Source organism: Strongylocentrotus purpuratus, unplaced genomic scaffold (assembly GCF_000002235.5).
Source record: "Strongylocentrotus purpuratus isolate Spur 01 unplaced genomic scaffold, Spur_5.0 spur5_scaffold_15, whole genome shotgun sequence".
Lineage (NCBI taxonomy): Eukaryota > Metazoa > Echinodermata > Echinoidea > Camarodonta > Strongylocentrotidae > Strongylocentrotus > Strongylocentrotus purpuratus.
This window is the reverse complement of record NW_022145600.1, coordinates 37194611-37218929: the sequence shown is the minus strand read 5'-3', so window position 1 is coordinate 37218929 and position 24319 is coordinate 37194611. Positions and strand designations below refer to the sequence as shown.

The 24319-nt window shown below is 34.7% G+C and overlaps 1 protein-coding gene across 1 annotated transcript in view; it reads right to left on the bottom strand.

Moving 5' to 3' along the window:
• Nucleotides 1-24319, bottom strand: part of LOC592193 (1-phosphatidylinositol 4,5-bisphosphate phosphodiesterase epsilon-1) — a 72888-nt gene that overhangs the window by 14666 nt on the left and 33903 nt on the right. Inside the window, exons 11-26 of the mRNA XM_030986368.1 lie at nucleotides 22655-22800; nucleotides 22072-22306; nucleotides 18431-18621; nucleotides 15807-16572; nucleotides 14160-14306; nucleotides 13065-13293; nucleotides 12230-12379; nucleotides 11557-11742; nucleotides 10764-10975; nucleotides 6227-6349; nucleotides 5842-5946; nucleotides 4695-4802; nucleotides 4039-4155; nucleotides 3021-3179; nucleotides 1598-1742; nucleotides 233-377 (exon numbers count right to left, since the gene is read on the bottom strand). Coding sequence (XP_030842228.1) covers nucleotides 233-377; nucleotides 1598-1742; nucleotides 3021-3179; nucleotides 4039-4155; nucleotides 4695-4802; nucleotides 5842-5946; nucleotides 6227-6349; nucleotides 10764-10975; nucleotides 11557-11742; nucleotides 12230-12379; nucleotides 13065-13293; nucleotides 14160-14306; nucleotides 15807-16572; nucleotides 18431-18621; nucleotides 22072-22306; nucleotides 22655-22800 — 3164 coding nt within the window. The remainder of the gene's footprint in view (nucleotides 1-232; nucleotides 378-1597; nucleotides 1743-3020; nucleotides 3180-4038; nucleotides 4156-4694; nucleotides 4803-5841; nucleotides 5947-6226; nucleotides 6350-10763; nucleotides 10976-11556; nucleotides 11743-12229; nucleotides 12380-13064; nucleotides 13294-14159; nucleotides 14307-15806; nucleotides 16573-18430; nucleotides 18622-22071; nucleotides 22307-22654; nucleotides 22801-24319) is intronic.

Here is a 24319-nt window from a genome sequence, read left to right as displayed (position 1 = left end):
TCGCATCGATCGGTACACAATTGTTGATTTTATGCAAATGATGTTTACTGGACGAGAGTCGATCGCACGGTAATTGGGGTGCTCCGCTGTGCCTGCATAGTCTTACAAAGTTAGTATGATTTGCCAAGCTACATATAACAACCATTTCATAAAATCTCTCCATTACACGTTTGGCATGTACATGTATCTCAGCTAAGCAATCACTTGAGTGAGAGATCACGTTAGAACTCACTTATGCTTTCCATTAGTCATAGCTCCTTTGTAGCCTGCTTTAGTTTCATCAGGGACGGGAGGTGATTCTGAACCTTCTGATTGAGTAGATGCAAGGCGTCCTAGAGGTGGCTTCGAAAACTCCGCTGGGGTCTCTGAATTATTATCTGTAGTTTATAAAACATTGACATTCTAATTTACAACACATGAATGTTGATTAATAAACTCAGCAAGAAGTCACCTGTAATGTACAGATATATAATCTTCCAATGCTTTTAGCATGCCTACAACCAGTAATAATATATATATCTGTAAAGCGCTTTGAGAGGGCCTTCGGTTCTGAAAAGCGCTGTATAAGAACTAGCTATTATTATTATTATTATACACAACTATATATTAATTAAAGCTTTGTGATATCTATATCTTGTAGACAAATAATCATCAAGGCTGAACAAATGGGAGTGGTCTAATGCAGCATTTTTCAACATGTTTTATAGTCACAACACCCTAATCAAAAATAACAAGTTTTGTGTCACCCTAACGCCAATTTCATTACAGAAGATTCATGTTGCATCACTGCGGTACTCAACAAAGGACACTTGCGTATTAACAAAAATGCAAGTGAGCGAATTGAGCGAGCCAAAAAAAATGACATTTTTATTATGGTAAATTTTTATTTTGTAATCAAAAGACACACTGGATAAGATTTCAAAAAATATATATATATACGGGCACCTTATGAGTATGAGGATATGAGGGCATGTTGCTGCCCAGAATCATCCTGTTTTTAAGCATTTCATAGCAGGTGAAGCAAACAAGCGTCTTAAAATGCAATTTATATATAAATAAGTAATTATATATATTTGGGCTCCTTGCTTCCTGAATGTGACGACATTCTAGCACCTCTTTGCCTAAATACGAAGGTACATGTATTCAGGCACTTCCCTGCCTAAAAACATTTTTTTTCTAAATCTTGAGAGCGAGCAAGAAAAACTATTCATAATCATCTTAAAAATGTAATTCCTCATGAAAATACTAGGAAGTTTCTAATATTTCACTAAATTGATGTTCACTTCAGAATGGAGTAAAAATGGATCTTTCAGTAATTTCTCTGATGGCACCCCTGGAGATGTCTTGTGGCATCCCACAGTGCCACAGCACTCCAAATGGTTGTCCATTGAACCCATGCAGCCACACAATGTATCACAGTGCAGTAAAATCACAACACTTTCATTGATAATTGTATCCCGCATACAATGAGCAGTGTAACATCTTTCTTCCATACAGTACATGTATACGTATAATGCATCTTGTTTCTCATGGTTATATATGAGATGATTTACTGACTTCTTTGTAGTAATCCATAAGAAAAACAGACAAAACGTACCATCTACAGGTAGAACCTCTTCATAAGCATCCTCAAAGAAATCATCATCTTCTTCTTCCGAGATATCACCCATTGATACTGAGTTTGCTGCTGAACCTAACAGATCTACCTTAGAGCTCTTGTGCTCACTCACAAGCTGCATCACCTACATTCAAAATAGAAGAATATATCTATATCATCATTATCATTATATCATTACATCATCACCATCATTAGCATCATCATCACCATCATCATCCTCATCATTATAATCATCATCATCATCATCATCACCATCATCATCACCATCATCATCATCATTATAATCATCATCATCATTATAATCATCATCATCATCATCATCACCATCATCATCACCATCATCATCATCATTACATCATCCTCATCATTATAATCATCATCATCATCATCATCATCATCACCATCATTAGCATCATCATCACCATCATTATCATCATCATCATCATCATCATCATCATCATCATCATCATCATTATCATTATTATCATCATCATCATCATCATCATCATCATCATCATTATCATCATCATCATCACCATCATCATCATCAATAGCATCAATAGCATCATCATCATCACCATCATCATCACCATCATCATCACCATCATCATCATCATTATCATCAATAGCATCATCATCATCATCATCACCATCATCATCAATAGCATCATCATCATCATTGCCTCATTGTTATTATCATTATATCATCATCCTCATCATTATAATCATCACCATCATCATCATCATCACTATCATCATCATCATCATCATCATCATCATCATCATCAATAGCATCATCATCATCATTGCCTCATTGTTATTATCATTATATCATCATCCTCATCATTATAATCATCACCATCATCATCATCATCACTATCATCATCATCATCATCATTAACATTATCATCCTCATTTCTGCTTCACAAAGAAGAATGAAAGAAATGGAAAGTAGACATGGAAAGTGGGATAGATTAGCTGAGCAGAAAGAGTAGAACTTATCATACATTTTAATAGATCTATAGGTGATTATCCATTACCTACTGATCTATAAAGACTTTCTTACTATTCTTTCAAACAGATTAGGGATACACAACATTATCTGAGCAGAGGTTAACCAAGTTGTATTAGGACTCTCATTACAAGGACTGCAGGTATATCTAGTTGTCAACAATCATTTGTTGATTATTTGCAATTGCACAATATACTGAAATGTGATAGGAGGCTGCTTAGTAAAGGCAGGAAGTAAAACTAACCCTATGTTTCAATAAATAAACAGTTGGTGGTAAGCAATTAGCAAAGGAAAGTGGAAGAAGTAATCCTACATGTATATTTCAATAGATATTTATATAGATATACACATACTCGGGGGTGATAAGTAAATGAAATGGGCAAAACTTACCCTATGTTTGAGCAGGTCTACAGGTGCCTGATGAGCTTTGATCTTCTTGTTCTTGATGAGTATCTTATGTTTGAGTTGTTCTGGGCTTGGTAGTCTAGGGCTGCTACTGTAATCAGACTCAAACAAGAACTTGCTCACTAACTTGTCACCAAACACCTCCTGCAATCCAAGAAATATACATTGATATCATATTATGCATATGAAGCAAATTTCTTAATCATCTATGTCTACAAAATTTGCTCAATTTCTTAAACTCATGGAGCATATTTTTTTTCTGATTACAATTTCATTTTTATTTTTTCACTTTACCTGAAAGGGCATAGAAAACAAGAATGCAAGCAATTACATTTCTGTTATTTGTAGACTCTTACAGATGAACAGTGATTTGTTGTAACACTTCAATGTAAAATATTTCACATTATACAAACTTTATTTTGTCATTAAGAATAAAAACCGTCACACAAATGTTGATTCTGAAATAGTTTGTCAATCAGAAGTGAAAGAAGACCATAAATCATTAATGATGGGCCTTGATTTACATTTCAACTACTAATACAATATTGATTAGGAGAGGGCCGGTATTGAGCCCCTTGGCAATGTCATATGTACATCAAGTCTGCTAAAGAGGGATTATCATCACAGGAAGAAGGACTGCATGCCTTGATATTTGTTCTTCTTTTATGAAGAAAAATACTATATACATCAAACATGGTCATCATAAATGAATAAAATAGGGAAGAAAAGTGATATTCCACAGCAAAATATACATATCAATAATTAAAAGGAAACTGAGGGACTCCATGATAAAATGTATCAATGAATCAGAAGATTTTTGATTAGACACAAAACAACTACAGAGAAAGAAAAAAGTAGGACTATCATGAGAAAACAACAGAGTTTCTGTTATTGTAAAATCATTGTTAGTTATAAATTCATGATATGATGATGAATATAATCCAATCCTTGAATACATTTATATAACAAAGAAAGATACAAAACATTGAGAAAGAGAACTTACAGTGAAGATCTGAGCCATCTTGGTCTGTTGTTGTAGGGAACAATGATTCTCAACAGAGAGAATGATGGGATAGTCACTGGCAATGAATGCTGATCTGTTGATAGCTTCTACCACGTCCTATAGTATGAAGGAAAATAAACATAGTGAGAAACAATGAGACAGGCGAGTAGGAATGGTGAATTTTTTTAAAGTACTAATAAAAGACAATGGTAAATATTTTTTTTCAAATACTAATAAAAGACTTTTTTAAAGGAAAAAGAGCAAGTAAAAAATATGATTGAGTTGGAAGAAAGGAACAAGAGGAAACAAAAGAGAGAGAGAGAGAGAGAGAGAGATAAAAACATCCAGATTAGAAGACAAAATAATAAGAAGAAAAAAAATAGAAAAAAGAACATTAGTAAAGAGAATATGAGTTAAGAAAAAAAGAACAATAAGAAACAGAGAAGAATGGATTAATTACATTTTCTTCTGGATTGTCAGTTCAAGCTTTATTTGACAGACATGAATACACGTTTTATTGCAACATAAAGCCTATTAACTTGAACACAAAATTAACCATTGAGTATAAAATGAAAGCTTTATCTCCATTTAGCCTGTATTCAATGAGTTAAATCCCCCACAACTAAATATCTTCCTAGCATCCAATCTTTGATTACCTTGAAACTGATCTTTGAGGTCAATGTATGTCCATGATAGATGACCGGTGAACCATCATCTCCATCCCAACAATCTAATTCAACACATCGACAACCCGTCAGTAAAACCTAGACATTGGAAGGAACAAAACACATCATTCAAATTATCTCCATCTTAACTTATTCACTGGGGAAAAACATAGAATTAAATCCATCATCTCTATCCAATTTCAGTATAATCTAAAATATTGGAAAATGATGCATAGAATTCAAACAAAGGCCAAGGAAAAATTGATGAAATTATTTAGGGAGGGACAACAGAAGCTGCTGGAAATATAAAATGTACCGAAATTATTATCGATGTAGGTGCTACATTGAAAGACTATGCAGTCATGTTGTTGTTCTTCTTCTCTTCTTCAAAATAATCTGCCTCCTTCAATACTGAAGATTCTTGCAGATGCCGTATACTCGGCCTGATTGGGGTGTGCAGGTGGACCATTACACCGGGGTTTCCCCCTTCTCTAATACGAATAGTGCAATGGGTTCTTAACGTGCAAGGGTGGTGACTCGAGTGGTGAGTAGAGTTGTAAAGCCCTATTCATACTGACTCACTCTGAGCTGGCTTTAATACCTGTGAGTAGAGTTCTAAAGCCCCATTCATACTGACACACTCTGAGCTGGCTAACCTGTGAGTAGAGTTCTAAAGCCCCCTTCATACTGCCACACTCTGAGGTGAGTAGAGTTCTAAAGCCTCATTCATACTGACACACTCTGAGCTGGCTCACCTGTGAGTAGAGTTCTAAAGCCCCATTCACACTGACACACTCTGAGCTGGCTCACTTGTGAGTAGAGTTCTAAAGCCCCATTCATACTGACACACTGTGAGCTGGCTAACTAGTGAGTAGAGTTCTAAAGCCCCATTCATACTGACACACTGTGAGCTGGCTTACATGTGAGTAGAGGGTTAAAGCCCCATTCATACTGACACACTCTGAGCTGGGTCACATGTGAGTAGAGTTCTAAAGCCCCATTCATACTGACACACTCTGAGCTGGCTAACCTGTGAGAAGAATTGTAAAGCCCCATTCATACTGACACTCTGAGCTGGCTTACATGTGAGTAGAGTGTTAAAGCCCCATTCATACTGACACACTCTAAGCTGACTCACCTGTGAGTAGAGTTCTACAGAGGATTCACCTCTCAGTTGATGCCCAGTGAGGTACGTGTTGTGAGAAGAGGAAATATAGTAGTGAGATAACGGGTGATTGAGCTCCTACAGGGAACAATAAGAATAAAATCATCATTCCATCATATAAATTGTAAATTGATATTCATCTAACAAAATAATTCCTTTATCAATTGAAAAGAGATGTTCATACGGGAATGCATACCTGTTTGCATACAAAATACTGTTCAAACATTATAATGCATACCTGTTTGCAAACAAAGAGCTGTTCAAATATTGGTTTGCATACATGTTTACATACAAAGAGATGTTTACACATACGGTACATATTTACATTAGAAAAGGCTGTTCATACTAGAATTCCTACCTGTTTACATACAAAGAGCTGTTCATACTGGAATGCATAGTTGTCTTGGTCCATCAAGTAGCGGGCGAATCCTTCAAAGGTCAGGCACTCTAGTTCTCTTATGGTCAGTGAGGGTTCATGCCGCTATTGGGGACAACAAGGACAATATTAGAGGTCATATGTCTGGAACTCGGCTTACACGCACAAATAATAACTAATAAAAATGGAATAACATTTGTATGTAAATACATGTACCTAATTCAATCCCATATTAGTATTCTTATGTCTCAAAAACAATGTGAAGCATTATAATCATAACCTTTGTGGCACGCTCGATGATGGAAGAGTTTATTTAAAATCCCACTTAATATATTCATATCTACCCCAGATAGTAGCTCCATAGAAATCTTATATGACTACACTATAAATCTTATATGACTACACGTTATATTTTATATGACTACACTATACATCTTATATGACTACACGTTACATCTTACATGACTACACTATACATCTTATATGATCACATATTACATCTTATATGACTACACTATACATCTTATATGACTACGCTATACATCTTATATGACTATACTATACATCTTATATGACTACACTATATCTTATATGACACACTATATCTTATATGACTACACTATATCTTATATGACTACACTATATCTTATATGACACACTATATATATATATATATATGACTACACTATACATGTACATGAATTAAACCAGACACATAGACAATGAAATTCCACTTTCCTCCCCAATTAACTTGAAAACTAAGTGACAATAAATTAAAATTGTCAATTAGAAAAGGATTAAATCCATTGTTCAAAACCTGTATTTTATTTCATTCATTTACTTTCATTTAAGTTATCTATACAAACATCTGAAAACACATTAATAACAGTTAAAAACGATCAATTAACACTCATTTTGTAGCATTACATGCCAAGATTCTAAAATGTAAACACTAAATTAAACAATAAATAAAAGGAAAGAGGGAAGAAGACAGTCAACCAAATGGAACTATGCTGGGCCATGTAGAAAGTCATATACCTTTACAACAATGTGCTAATTTATCTGATTTAGCCTCACACTTGTGATATCCCTTTATGACATAAGATAGAAGATAGAAAGAGAAAGATGAAGAGGGGAGCAGAGAGAGAGAGAGAAAAAAAAAGAGAACTATACATCCTTCTCTGCTCAAGTCTACTTCAGTAAGCACTCAATATGTCTCTTATAACTGACAGCTATAAAAGCTTTTTAATGCTCTCAGTTAAAGACAATGAACATTCATAAAGCTTTCACATTATCAACATCATTTCAGCCATGTTGCGCCATAGATCTGAAAGCATGCATTTAAGTAGAACCTATCTAAAATTGTATTTCAGAAGACATTCAAGGTTTTTTTTTAGAATGACAAATACCTTTGAAGGTTTCATATCAAGAAATGATGCACATTTACAGCAAACTTACAACCCTTATTAGAAGCATTATATCACATACTGCTATTATAACACATCTATGTCAAACATATAAAAAGAAAGCACTTTATGTTCATATCATCACATAACAGAGTCAATCATTTTCCTTATTAAGTCAGTATATATATTAGAAAGACTTCTAGTAGTGTGTAAGTATCTTTAATCTGTATTCTGTCAAGCAAGACAAAGGAGTGGGAAAGACCGCAATCTTTCAACCACAGACCCTTGGCATTTCATCCTAGGAATTGAACTACCATGAATTCCATAGAGTCTTTGCCTATTTTACTATCTTTCAAGCATTCAACTTTTCCTTGTGAACATGAGATTTGTACAGTGTACGTGTATGCATGTTTTAAGGGTTTTCCTCTTAGATATTATAACTAGCAGTATTGCTACACACCGATATCCTCTAACCAAAGAATTATATAAATATTACATCATAATCAAATTCTGGTAATTTATTTCTCTCATATGCATAAACGATCTTCTGGAATGGATTCCTTAACGCACTTCTTTACTGGTGTCATTTGCATTATAAATATGTCCTCGACATAATTTTGTTGCATTTAAAATCTGGCCTCAACATTATCTTATTGCTGTTAGTATATTCTCCTCACAGAACACAAGTGAGCTCATGGAAAGGTTGGGTTAGGAAGAGACTGTGATGGAAGTGGTAAAGAGAAGTGGATTGAGATGGATGGGTCATGTTTAGAGAAGGAAAGATGATCAACTTGTAAAAAGAGCATGTGATCTGGAAGTGGATGGCACAAGAGCGAAAGGAAGATTTCATAGAAAGATATGGTGAAGAGAGAAAGCAGTAAGGCTGGTCTAAATGAGGAGGATACTCTAAACAAGAAGTGGAGAGAGAGAGTGTCATTATGGCATGAAAGTCAGTACCGGTAACCCGTCATAAGAGGGAAAAATGCTGACTTTAATAAATGATAATGATAGAGTATATAGTACAACCCAATTTACATGTGCATGTTAGTGGTGATCAAACAAAGCTTTCAAAAATTTCGTCTAGATCCTTTCTACATGCAATCACAGACTGTAGCAACCTTTCTCATCATTCTAACTGAGTAGGTGGTTTAATGTCAAATTCCAAGAAGGCAGATTCATGGTCTGTCTGCCTGTCCCACATACAAGAGAGACCTTCACTAAACACTACGCTTGCTTGATCATTTGTGCCATGAAGCATGACATAATCTGAGAAACAAGACAAAATGTTTTCTATTCACACCTGAATACACATCCTGCTCATCCATCTTTATTCATCTCAGTCTGCTCATAAGAAATCTGATTCTTCTCGTTTCATTCATTTACTCTTCTTTCACCTCACTATCCTGTTTTCATTCTCCATTTTTGTTTGTTGCTTTGGTTCCATCTCATGATCTGCCTGATCAGGCTCGTACGCAGAGGGGGTTGATTTTTTTTTCTCACTTTCATACTCTCTTCCTCTCTCTCTCTCTATCTCTATATTTCTCCCTCCCAACACCTTTCTTCTTACTTTCTCACTCTCTTTCTTCATTTGTCATCATGTATACTCTTATATACTGTCTAAAACTAGCTTTCTCCAACCTCTTAGCTCTTTCATCTCACTTTAATTTTATGTAGCTGTAGTAAAGGGTTTCTAGGTTCATGTTAGTCCACATTCTGTCCTTTTTTATTTATATTTTTATCATCTATGTCCTCCTCCCTTACATGCAACCCATACAGACCAAGCTACCCCCGAAAGTACATCTGTCAAAAAAAGCCCGGGGTAGAGAATGAGAGGCAAGGACTGTCTCCGTTTCTCAGCTGATTGGGCGTGCAAGACGGAAACAGTCCAGGCAGTGGACTAGGTACATGTAGATACTGTGATGTAGTGAATATATTAAATTCTAACCAGGCAGCCATACTGCCTAATTTCTGCAGGTCAGAAGAAAGTATGAGTACTTGTAGTTTCATGTAAAACCACTGCTTTGAATACATATTAGATCAAGTATAGATCAATTTAGCCATGATGAAGGAATATCATAACCTGGTGTGTGCCTGCCCCACTTAGATTAACAGAGGAAGGATGAATGTTCATTACAATAAACAAGTAATTCATTGAATGTTCCTATGAATAACATTTAACACAAATTTAATAATAATACTAATATAATACTAATACTAATACATGCAGCACACTTGTATAGCACATATCCCTATGTGCTATAATGGAGAGAAGAGATGATTGTAAGAATTTTATTTTGTACCACTTGAAAACTGACAAAATCATGAACCCGCTAGAGCAAACTTGTAAGATGAGATAGGTTAAACAAGGCTATCACATCAATTAAATCTATACAATGAGGGTCCTTAGAGTAAACAGACTAGGGGAATAAACCACTCAACTTTCTTATGTCAGATCAATTTCACGCCCACATGTTGCCCTTTCAAAGATGTATCTATGTAATATTTTAATCCATCTTCTGTCCTACAATATACTGCTTCTCCTCTCAAATCTTTTCTTCATCTTCCATCTCTCTTTTTCTCCCTTTCTCTCTCCTCTTCCCCCCCCCCCCCTCTCTCTCTCTCTCTCTCTCTCTCTTTCTCTCTTCTCTCTCTTTCTTCTCCTCTCACATCAGCGAAGAGCATAACAAAAACCAAAAAACATTAGTAACATTCTCCAATTTTCCATGTTGAGTGAACTAAAATACAGTTCATCCTTAAGGCATTTGACTCCAGTTCCACTACTACTACTAGAAAAACTAATTAATTTGGTATTCATGAGGGAATTCCTGTCACAGGATATATTTGCCATATACTGAAGAGTCCTTCATCACTGTCATAACTACTTTAATCTAATATTTTAGAAAATATGGTAACCCTTGGCAACTATTTTGAAAGGCACAAATCGTTTCAACAACAAAAATAACAGAAGCCAAATTGTGAATTGTTATTTAACTGTTTTAAAAATTGTAATGCTTTCTTTTCAGTTTCAATAACATGTGTAAATTTTTAAGAAAGGTACTTCAGTTAAGAATGGTAAGGAATATAATTGAATTGAAAGCTGAAATGTGACTGACCTGTATAAGTTCACTGACTTCCTCATCAGTGAGTTCCATACCCTGCTTTGTGCTGAGGAATTGTTTGAATCTTTCCTGTGTGATTACATGTGAAGTGACTGATTGTGTCCCAGAGCTATTGGTTTGTACGCTGGCTGCAGCAATGGCATTCGTCACTCTACGTGTTGAATCCGGCACCAATGGTGGGAAGGAGTTTCTCGTTAGACTGATGACTAGGGACAAAAATATAGTAATCTTACTTGATGTTCAGAACAAACAAAATCACCCAAACCAATTCCCAGGAACAAACTGCACAAACTTGCATTTTGGGGGTACTTTCACCATTAAAAGTAGGATTTTGAAAAAGAAGAGGCATGCACATCAAGTGCCCCAAAATATTATTATGGTAGTTGACTAATAAGAAAGCAATCAGATTATAAGATAGCTTACAATGATCATAACAAATCCAATTAATCATCTGTCATGTAACCTTACACCTGCTGATCAAAGCTTTGAAGAAAAGAATGTTTATAATCATAACTGCTCAAAAGTCAAATAGTTAAAATCCACAAATCAATTTGAAAAAAATGCATATCAGCAGGAATTTGTTTTTCCTTGAGTATGTTTAATATTTCATAAATACTTATAACCAAATAGTAACATTTCATTGGAGAACTACATGTACAAGTTTTGATCCTCAGGTCATAATCATATCACAAACACTGTCAATGTAGACAGAACTCATTTACACAGCTTCGATACCAAAAATAATAGAATTTGGGGATGATTAAAACCTTATAAAGAAGTCCCTTACCTCCAATCCCTATGAAGCTAGTCTCTTCTACCTGACTCACAGAGCGGTTACCATGGTAATAGATCTCTGGTTGCTTGTCTCTTGAGGCATCTTTGTAGGTATTGTAAGGCAAAGCGTAGGTATCAAAAATATCCTTCAATTCCTTTCTTGAACACACACTAAATGATTTGAACAGCTCCACAAATTCTGGAATAAAACGGAAATGGAAAATTAGTAATAAATATGTGTACAAATATACTAGACAGGAATATGTATACATGTAGTAAAAGATAACTATGACTCTCATACTTCTTAAGCTATTAAGAAACATGTATAAACTTGTACTAGAAGCATAAATTCAATTATGTCTGAACTCTTTCTTACACAGTAAGTCTAAAATCATCAAAAACTATTTCCATAGATTGGCAGCCTGCTTCCACCCATGTCAATTACTTTTGCATACACTGTACTTGTATAAGTAATTACATCGAATAAATCTAATAATTAGACTTAGAAGTAATTTATGCAGTAAAAAATATCTTTCACCATTTTTTATATCTATATTTTGTCTTCAAAGTTACATAAGAATTCAATGCTACTTTTAATCATATTCTCATACCATCTAAATAAAACAAATAAAATTGTAAACATTCATAGCATCATGCCTGTCAATCGAAGGGTTGAATCATCTTACCTATGAAAGACAAATTACTGTTCATTGTAAGAGACCTCTGACCATCACAACCAATAGATGAGCTGCTCCGCTTCCTACCAAAGATATCATGTTCAGATGGCACTTGAGCATCGTCAGTGGTCGGGGTAACAGACAGCAATGTATCATCATCTTCAAAAAGAAAAGAACACAGTCATCAAAGTTAGACAGACAGCAAAGTATCTTCATCTTAAAACAGAAAAGAACACAGTCATCAAAGTTAGACAGACAGCAAAGTATCTTCATCTTAAAACAGAAAAGAACACAGTCATCAAAGTTAGACTACTACTTAAACCTATGAAAATTAGAAATGTTAAGTCAATGCCTAGCATTTATCATGAAGAAGTTGATTTTCAAATAGAAATATATTTCTGTACTTTATTGTGACATTACAACGATAAAACAATTAAAATCTTTCACTTGCATTTGAATTATGTTAATAACAAATTGAAATCATCAGTAAACATAGAATAATATGTAGAATGGCATTATTACTGCTGCATGACCTTCACTGTTTAAAACCATCATACTTGCTCTATCTAGCACACGCTGATTTCATAGTATCACTTAATATTTTACAATTAAGATTTGTTTTAGAAATGGATATATTATAGGAATTAACAGTACGGTCCAGGGAAGAATGACTTTAGGAAGGCAAGACAATAAAACAAAATAAGTCCTGACGATACAACAATATGGCCTTAAAAAAAAAAAACGACCTAATTATTTATTTTACAATGAAATACCCCTGTCTGTCTAAAAAAATAGAAAATGAATCTACACGAATCAGTGCAATATTGAAAGGAAGTTGACTTACTGCTGACTGAGACATCAACAAGGGGAGTTCCTTTAACTGTCCCATTCTCATTGACATCCGTGGTCTGACCTCCAACAAAACTATTGGTATCTCCATCCTGCATACTGCCCCCTAGTGACAGCGTTGAGACATCAATGGTATAGGCACGCTGGTGTACCTTCTTACGACTCTTGCTTCGTAGACTCTTCCGTGATCGTCTGCCCAAAGGCGAACCAGGGGTTTCGATGCTCTGATATTAAAAACACAAATTCACATTATACATAATTGTGATCATTTTTTTATTCAAACCCTACAGTATTTTTAACCATGTAGCAAAAAAGCACTGAAAAAAGATATTTACAATAAGCTCATGACAATTAACAACTTACTAAAATATGTTTTTTGTCTAAAAAAATTAATCAAAAAGTATCTTTAACTTCAAAATATAAAGTCTTCCACCATGTACTCATCCAAGCAAATTGATCACAAGAATGAAATAGAACAAGTGTGAAATTACATTGCCATCCATTTTACCCAATCATGCATCACACCTTACATAGCATTGAATAAGAAGATTTATTGACCTATTTTTCAAACTAATCCTCAGATGAATTGCAGCTATGAAATGTCAAACAGACCTAAGCTATTTTCATTCTATCTTTGTGGAATGAATGCACCCACTAGCTTAGCTGGGAGCTAGGAAGAGGGGCAAAGAAAAACTACCTTCAAACCATCAAAATGTAACTGGAGAGATACCAGCTGAACAGGGAATTGTAACGTCAGATCTCAAATTGTGTATCACTCAATTATTTCACGCTAGCTTCTGTATCACACTATTCCAGTAGTATATTGCTGTAAAAATGAGAATATCCCCTACTCTTCTTAAGCCTTTCCAAATTTAGTTTTGTTACAAAATTGAATGATCCCTAAACCTCTACAATGTTGTCATGACATGATCTTTTAAATGCAATATATTACAGCTTCAAATAAAGTGAAACGATTGTATAGTCTTTACAGCACACAAAGAATGATGTATATCACAGATGTAATAGCGAAATAATTATAGATAAAAAAGTTATGACAGAGGATAAACAAAAATGAGATTGAGAAGCATACCTTGGTGGAAGATTTCCTTCGTAGCATGATTCTCATAGGAGTCTGTATCATGAGTCTATCCAAGCTGACATTCTTAGTATCTGTATCGGTACTACTCTGTCTTTCTGTCGATAGTTTCTTCATGGCAGCATTCTTACCCCCAAACACCTACATATAAAATATCAACATCATATTGATATATGCACTCTGTTATAAATGAACAAATTTGCTTCTCTTTGAACACAGATTCTTTGTAATCAAATCTTGTTAATTTCTTAATTCTTAGTTTTTTAATTTCTATACTTTATTTATTATATACCATAAAGGATGTAATGATACAAATATGGCAGAGACCATTTCAACTGTAATAACACTTTAGTTGCCTACTTCAGCTCTCTGCCCTTTTGCTGGTTTGCCACATGAGTATAAAACACTAGGCATCAACTGATGGAAAGATTGCCTTGTGTAACACAATGGCTTTGCAAAATTACCCATTTCATGTCTTCATTAGTTAGCTCCATTATAACCCTATTAACACCAATGTAGATTACTACTGCACTGGAAACAATTAAATAATATTGAAGCCTTTGGTATAACTATGATGAATACAGTGTGGCACAGGGATATTATTTGTGTGGCATATAAGGAGTTCACAAAATATGTCTTTCATGATGTCCTTATTCTTATCTTTAAATACTACCCTTTATCTTGATTACTTAAGCATTTTGTTTTCACATATTTCCCAAGATGATTAAAGATAGTGCTGTAGCCGAACCGCCGAACCGAACGGAAGTTCGCCGAACATGGCACTTCCGAACCGAACCGAACCGAACCGAACGTAAAGGCCGAGTTCGGATGTTCGGCAGAAAAATGTGAACGTTTTTGCAAGCTAATAAACTTGTCATTTTGTACCTAATTTTCATGTCATGATTGCTCATTTTATATTTACTTTTTTCCCATTTTCCGCCTTTGTGATTTATGCCTATCCAGTGGTGGGCGCGACTTCACTGGCACCATTTAAATCCCAAATCCTGACCACGCTACGTCGCGATCGCAAGCCATAAACAAGAATACATGTGCGTGATCAAAACAATTTGAGCTCAAACCCATTCAACAAAAAATTAATATTTTAATTGTAACAATATCGGACAAATTTTATAATATAAATAATGAAATAAATATAGTATGGTTTTGATTTATTCAGGAAAAAAAGGGATTTTATATTTTTCCTATTGAAAATAAAAACTTATAAAAAACAGTTATTGACGAAGCCTGACTTTCTATTCAAAGATGGCAGCTTTCATGACTCTAACATTAGACAACAACCGTCTCGGAAAATTTTTGGAAAATATCATTTATTGACAAATTGAAAACATGATTCTTTTAAAATTGAAAATAAAACACGATTCAAGACGGAAATACGAATGTAAGTAGTATTTTTCTTCACAAATAATTACGTTTAGAGCAGAGGTCCTCCGTGCTGGTCGGGCCCGGCAGGCCAGCCGGCCCGCCCAGTGCCGACCGCCGTGGCTTATAACGCTGTTTGCTATTATATTACCGAACCCCTAACCGAACCAAGTTCGGGTGAAAAATTGCTGAACTCTGCCGAACCGAACCGAACACGAACATAGCGTCTGACTTACAGCACTAATTAAAGATGAGACTTACCTTCACAGCTTCCAATGGTGTAGGTCCAGCACATCTAGCGGCTTCAAAGAAGAGATTCATATATTCTCTCTGGAGCTTCTGAAGTCTCTTATCCATAGCACACTTCTGTAATGCTTGTGAAGCTCTGATCACCATACTCAATCCTTGATGCCACATAGATGCTGTCAAAGCAGGCACACAAAATGAGAGTACTCTGTTATCAGTGATTCCTGCACCATACACGATACTGATACAACTCAACTCTTCCTTGTTAGATGGGGACAGTGTCATGGGAGCATCCGTCTTCCGAGGTGAGACCGTTGCAGAGGTACCTGTGCTGGAGGAGGCTGATTCTGTAGTACTTCCACTTTTCATCGAGATAGATTTGGCGTAGCATAGATCAAGGTAGCCTCCATCCAAACTACTAGTGTTTGCTGGGTTTGAGGAATGATACTTGGTACACAACATGACGCTACAGATCATATGAAGATCTAGATCCTCTTCTCTAGGACTCTCAACAGACTTAGCCCATACAATGATTGCATTGCAGACATCTAGTTTCATCAAGCTCATTACGTTGCGTCCTGAACAGTCTTCATCAAAGAGGGATACACATGACCCATGATGCATGAATTGTAGTGTATGAAGATCTGAATCAAAGAGCTGATGAGGTATCATCTCAATCCCTGTAGGGTTAGCTATAGCTTGGATAGGTTCATAGGGTGAAGAATCTTCACAGCATGTCACGAAACTCAAGTCTGATACATCACTCTCACTAGGAGTTGACCTGCAGATAGAGATTCAGAGGAAACATGTCAGTTGGAACAAAACAAAATAGATTACATTTTATCTTTGTAGAAATAGTCTTTAATGTTTTAGAAACAGCAATCATACATTGTATATATAGGTGTGAATAAACATGTATTTATATACTGTATATAATAACAAATGTCATAATTTTTCTATACACTGTACATTTTTTTCAACAGGTCAAGTATTTATACATAGAGAAGAGTTATTTCTGATTTTTTTAAGGTGACAAACAGCCTTATCTAGTGTCTAACCTTTAAAGTTAGTCATCTAGCAATCAAAATTTAAAATGAGCATTTATTGACGACATGCAGCAATGAGACAAAATCATTTGTAAACTTATTTATAGTATTCTCTCTCTCTCTCTCTCCCTTTCTCTCTCTCTCTCTCTCTCTCTCTCTCTCTCTCTCTCTTCTACTTCTTCCACACAACATCTATCATATGACTTTCAAATGGTCATTGATCAAATTAACCAAAAGATCATATTTCAACTGCTGCTAGCCTTAGAGCACCACACTTCTAAACAGAGCATATAATGAATATTCATGCTATAAAGCTGAGTGGCATAGCCACGGGCTACAAATGAAAATGACGGTGGAGTTGGCCCTTTCACCTCATCCATGATGTAAAGGTTAAAACAACAAAGATGAAGAAACAAATCTAGAGAATTTTACATACAAGTGCTTTCACAAATCATTTAATGTGTGATTACTTCAAAGTTTGGTGTTCTTTAACATTTCACATAACAAATATAGTAATTACTTAACATTAAAAAATTTGGTTTACTAAAAAAAAATCACACACACAAAATGAACGGCACCAGCCAAATAAAACAATAATATTTCATAATTTTTTTTTTTTTAAACATCACCTTATTGTTCAAACTTGCACAACAAAGGAAAACAATAGCCCAGGACAATTCCATTTTACTGGAAAATGCAGGGCATTACAAGTACATACATGTAGATATACAGTGAATAATGTTATATAACATCAACAAAAATTAACTAATTTTACAACATAGTGAAGACTGAGGAGTTATGGATATTCCTAGCTATAGATGAAATAAGAGGAGCTAAATATTGAAATTTCATTTGATATATCAACTTAATAAATACGAAGCATACATAATGAGTATTATAAGAGTTTGATTTGAGTTAATGTTTAATACTAAGAGGATTCTATCAGTGCCATGAAAAGAGGCGAGCAGTAGAAAGAAAATATAAGACTGGTTACAAGGTGTAAACCAATTTGTGTGTGTGAGTAATTACATACTTGAAATGCGAAGGGGAATTTTGGTTTCCCATTTATTTGCATTCTTTGAGTAGTAGATGACAAACGAAGAAACAATAGATATATAGTTTGGATAGACTCTGTCAAACTTGTTTCAAATTGACAGGTTTTCCAATTTCTTTCAACAGCTGCTTTAGCCTCATCACATTGTCTGGCGAAATATGACCTCTAGAGCCGATTTCCAAAGGAAGATACACCACAGAATATCCATTAGCCTGTATATCGGCAACTAACGGGGCATATTTGTTCTATTTATATTCATGTGCCTTAACTACATTCATTTCAAAGGGAACTGACAATTCAAGTATGAGGATTTTCTTAAAGTTCTTCCAAAAGACACAAATGTCTGGGATGAGGTTGGTTTGGGTACACTCTAGTGGAGTTGTGGAGATGCCTTCTTTTGTCCATCACTCTACTTCTTTATCTTATTATTTTGGGTAGAAATATTACTTCTTTTCTTTTATTCTAATCATCTTGAGGCTATTACACTTTTGAGTGACTGTTTTAATGATGAAATCAAGCAGATAAGAAAGTTTACTAACTTATTTTCTGGAATGGTCCCATCAACTTCCTCTCCAGATCTCATTGCCTTGCCTATCTCTAGACACAGTCTGATGTCATTCAGTACCCAGTTAGCTCTGTACATCTTATCTGTGTTGATCAAACCTGTTGCTGGGATGGAAGTTGGTAGACCATCGGACCTCTCATTACTATTCCACAGATAATCACCAAGCTGTGAAAAAAGAGAAATGTAGTCTGATAGAATAAAAGATGACAAAGGAGGAAGGCACAGCGTAGTCATTTTATGTAAAGGGGCAGTATGAACATATGAGTTTAATCTTCAAATATTCAGAAATAGTGAAGAAGTCAGGATTTTAATATTCCTCTCAAAATATAATGGTCATATTTATAAAAAAAAATAATCAAGATTTGTATATCAAAGATCTATGTAAAATTGTACAAAAAAGCACCTTCCAGATAACATAGCAAAACATTGAATTCTGTGTTTCCTCATTCTTTGGCGCAAAACAAAAAAAAAATGTAAAAGAAAAAAAGTATAGTTCTTAAATCCCAAAGTCTAGTTCTAGTGATATCAACATCAAGGATCTTATCAATAACCTCTGTCAGATACAGACATGTATAATCATTTTCATTCTACTATAATGCTTCCATGAATATAAACTGCATGTATAACTCTAAAGGTAAATCATTTGCCATTGGCCTTTTTTTTACCAACTCATTATTTATTAAGTGTTTAGCACCCATCCATCATGACTGTAAGATATCAAACATAAATGCACTGTCTCATCCAATATATTAACTAGTTGCAAGAAAAGTATTCTGGAAAAGAGAGCTTTCTGTCTCACTAACAATCTAGCATGCTGTCTTCACCTTACAAAGGTCAGATTAGAAGTATTGCAATGATCATCAATCGTCAAGTTTATATTAAGAAGCCATATCTCGGCATTACTATCTAGCTATCAGTAGCAAGCTATGACATCATAAAGCAATGGCATTGCAATGAAATCATGGTGTCTTCAAAGGACAAATGCTAATTCCATACAACACTATGAGCGCAACATTTCATTGCAACAATTAACTATTATGAAAACAGTGTAATTATGTATGTTTCTTTGGATAAAATAAATCAAATTGAAAAATATTCCTTAAAGTTAAAACTTTTCATTGCATTTGCTAGTTTCCGGAAAGTCTGCATCATGCATGTGCCCTAGATTAACATGTAATGACTTATAAATCTTACTATTGATGCCAATGAGAGTGAAAATGACATTGTCCTAATCCTCCTGCTAAGAATAAAACATGTGTAAGTAATGTCAGCCCACTGGCATCTTCTCATCATCACCCAATCATCAACCCACCTCTTTCCACTTATTTTAATTATAGCTTTTTGCTAGATGAAATTGGAAATTTCTTTCTGAGAAAAACTACACAAGATACACAAATGGTGAGTGTAACATGAGATCTACAGCTGACATTTTTTTTATGCGAACTGTTAGAAGAGTTTTGCAGCATGGTTAGGAAAGCTCATTCTTGATGTTATTGAATTAAAATATCAATTTACTTGTTTTTGGCTAAAGCATACACATCATGATGGTCATCATGAACATATTTAATATATTAATACTAACTCTATAAACAAAAACAGCAATGCGGATTACAACATCACAAATCATTAAGAGACACAGTGAAGAAAATCCTCCAGGAAACAGGAATGTCTATATTTGACTACATGTAACTGCAAATTAGTATGAAAATCACTTGAGAACAAATATTCAACACCTTATTTTATAAAAATCAATTAAACTTATTTCAGATGTTTCTGACATTAAGTAGACTAAATAGGTAGAATGTAAACACATCTTACACTAGATCTTCAGCATGTTGTTATCCTGACTTACAAAAAACAAATCCATTTAATATTACTATCACACTGTCATGAATACTACATCAGTCATATTCATTAACATTGCAAAAATTAATATAGAAAGAAATATATATATATATTGTGGGTGTATTCATACTCTGTGCATCACAATGAAACTATGTAAAGAGTTGCATTAACCAATCATTTTAGTATCTATCTAGTTAAACATACACATTGCTAAGTACTATTCTTGCCTAGATGTCTAATGCAGATATGAACCTATTCAATGAATCCTATAACGGGGAAAATGAACCTTACACAACTTGACCTCTACCTCATTGATCTTATTTCATCCAGGAACAAACAAAACACCTGAATTCAATCACCCCTCCTAGTATTTTGTAATTTTATGAATTTCTTCCCATTCTTTTAAACTGGCAAAGCCCTTCAATGTTAGAAAGAGGAAACAAAATTAATGCTCCTTTCATAAATACTTATTATTATTTGTGAAAGTCTGGTGAAATTAAATATAAAAAGAAACTGAAAAAGCTATTTGAAATTTGAACATAAAAAGGTACTAACCAATAATCCATGATTGTCAATGACCTCCACACTTAAAACCACCACTATTCCTCAGATCAAGTTTTTTTCTGTTTTGTACATTTTCTGAAACTAGATATTCTAAGTTCTCCAATTAAACAAAGTTTACTTTAGTAGAAGTCACATTTTATTCCACACCAAAACAGTCAATTGCAAATAGTCAGAAAATAAATCACTTTTGTCTCATTAGCAAATTATTAGTGGATTTGAGTCCACAAACAAATATTCACTCTAAATACAAGAATCAATTTGAGAGTCAAATATGGGCACAAATTAAAGTTTTGCAATCAAACACAATTTCATGAAAATTAATTAGTAAGTAAAGTACTGCCATCACACAATAACCTGTTTGTTTCCAGTCATGCCATTCCAATAAAAAATGTAAATGTGTATGACTTTCTTTTTAATCTGATGTGTACAAAGAGAATTTAATAAATCATTGGGAATTAATTGCATGATTATCAGCACACAATTTTCATTTTCAACTTTGATGTATGCTATTCTATAGGTGAAAGAAAGTGTTTTTTTAAATGAGAAGTGAAGCAAAATTATTTTCAGGGAATATCTTATCACCATAGAAACCCAATGCCGCTATGACCTCTAGGTATACCTCCATTACCCGCATGGAGAACCCTACAGCTCTATGCAAAAATTACAGCTTAAGGCAAAATCTCTCTTGTCTGTACGTGTTCCTTGCCAGTAGCAATCCATTAGCCATTTATCTCTTTTTCTTTCTTGCTTGCCATCATCTCCTCCACCATACCTTAGCCTCAAAGCAAACCCGTCATGGCCTTTTTTAATGAGGTGACTCCGCTCAACGCTTAGACGTGTACCAACCTAAAATGCTCTACTTTTAATTCCATAATGCTGTGAGTACATCCATATCCAGTAAAGCAGAAAATGGCATATATACACAACTAGAAAGGTTAAATGACTAAACAAGATAGCTTAAATGGACCTGAATTTGATGTTTATAAAATGAAATAGACCCAATACAATGATTAAACATGTACAAACAAAATAATAGCGTATTTATTTGCTTAATGATCATTCCACTTAATTAATTCCAATACATCTTGAATACTAATATTTCGAACAGAATCAATGTCTTATTGGAACAAACTAAATCACTCAACTCCCCAATCAAAACACATCACAAGTGAAAGAAGTGAAGGAGAGAGATTATTGGTTACATACCTCTGAGACTGCATCAGTGTTCGTCATATTGGGTAGATTCTCCTCCCAGATGACCTTCAGTTCCTCTAGGAAGGCTCCATAGTAAGGCACCACACAGCACCCTGGGATGTTCAGGGCTCTATCTACAGCTTCACGGTACTCTGTAGAGCTAGACTTGAGAGCAGAGTGAAGTGCTATAAGGCCTTGCATGTCACAATCCTTCATGTTCTCAAACACAGGCTTCAAAACCTCGGACCTGAAAGTATTCAGGGGAAAAAAGAGGAGAGATTGAAACTTATTCAAATGTATTTACTAACTCACCAGAACAAAGTAAATTTGAATGAAAGATGTGAGAAAGGAGTAATAAACTAATTAAATTAAACGTAAAGATACTCCTCACATTACAAGGTATTAAGCACATCCAAATACCTCTTGGAAATGATGGATTGAAATCCTTAATTATAAATGCAGATAAATAAAAGATAAAAACAAATACAAGGATAGACATAGGAATCCCTACAGACTGAGAAACAGAGATGGAGAGAGAGAGAGAGAGAGAGAGAGGGGGGGGGAGAGAGAGAAAGAGAGAAATAATATACCGTACCTGATTCCATCTAAGATTTCCATGACGGTATTGAAGTTTCCTAGATTCCAGCTAGAATTAGCTACTTGTATGAAGCTCAAGACATTCCTGACCTTGCCTTCCTGATCCTCTACACCCAGAATGGTGTCTCGGACCCAGTTACTCACCTACAAAACAAAAACATAATTAAATGCTAGTTAAGACACTTCTTATCCTCAAATTTAGAATAGTGTGTTGTTTAGTGTAGACTATCAAATAGAAATAAAACAACATAACACACAGCTTGATTTCTGATCATCTCTGTCTACTGAACCAGATACTCACCAGAACAAACACAAATCTAATTCAGTCTCACCATTATCAATCCTCTATCATATTCTCATTTTAAACAAATCTCTTCATCTTTTATCCTCTCTCATAGTTGTTTTAAAACCCAGCTGTCAGCTTATCCATCAATACAACAATATCATGTTAAATAATTTTTCATCCTGAACAATCTAGTCATTTGGAATCATCATTCTTCCTGTGGCAATGATGATTAAATGACTGCAAACAACCTTAATATTTATTCTCTTCCTCAAGAGACAAGAGAAGCTCGGTGGAAGGAGAGTCTTTCATTCTCTTTAAACTGTCTTAATTGATGAGATGCACATGGCATAGCCAGTGAACTGACAAACAATCTACTCTGATTGATAAAGGGAATTTGATTTGTGAGATGGGAAAATATATAATTTATAACAAGCTACAATCGCATCCCATTGTGGGTTCTAGTCTTGGACAGAATGTAATACAGTAATGTACATATACATGATCTTTAGCAATGACCATTTCACTGAATAAAAGTCCAACAAGTCTTGTGTACATGAATGCAAACTAAACAGTTATGTTATAACACTGATGCTTTATAGCAAATATTTCCTCTTCAATACATAGCCTGAGATGGTGCCTTCAGTAATTACTTTGGCTGTGATTTTTAGCATAATTTTATCAATCATGAAAATAATTCATAGATTATGATTTGTCCCTCATTAATTATTTTAAGACAAATTAGCCTGTAGCAAAAGAAGCTGAATATCACATGATAAAATGAAGACAGATACATGTGAATGTATATATTATCTTTTTCTTAAAAATGCTGAAGTCCTACTCTTTACCATTTCCCATAGCAAACTTGAAACCATACTATTTCACTACATTCATTCATTCATTCAGTGTTCACACTTATCCCATTTTCACATATAAACAAATGCACATCGCCTGGTCCATTTCACATAAAAACACATGCATGATGCTTGGTCAATATGGCCTGAAGCGAATCAGGGTTCTTGCCGAAATGTCATGACATTTGAGGGTGAAAAACTGCAGAAATTCAAGGAAAATCAAGTTGAATATGATAATTAACTACTGCAGCTGCATGCATGCATTATACTCTGTAAACTTGGATCCTCTTCCTCTCTCCATCTTTCTCTCTGTCTGTCTCTCACTCTCGCTTTCTCTCTCTCTCTCTCTCTCTCTGTCCCCCTTCTCTCTCTCTCTCTCTCTCTCTGTCCCCCTTTCTCTCTCTCTCTCTGTCCCCTCTCTCTCTCTCTCTCTCTCTCTCTCTCTCTCTCTCTCTCTCTCTCTCTCACTGCATCTGAATTATTCTGCTTTTGTACTTTATACTATGTAAATGAACTATTCTAATCT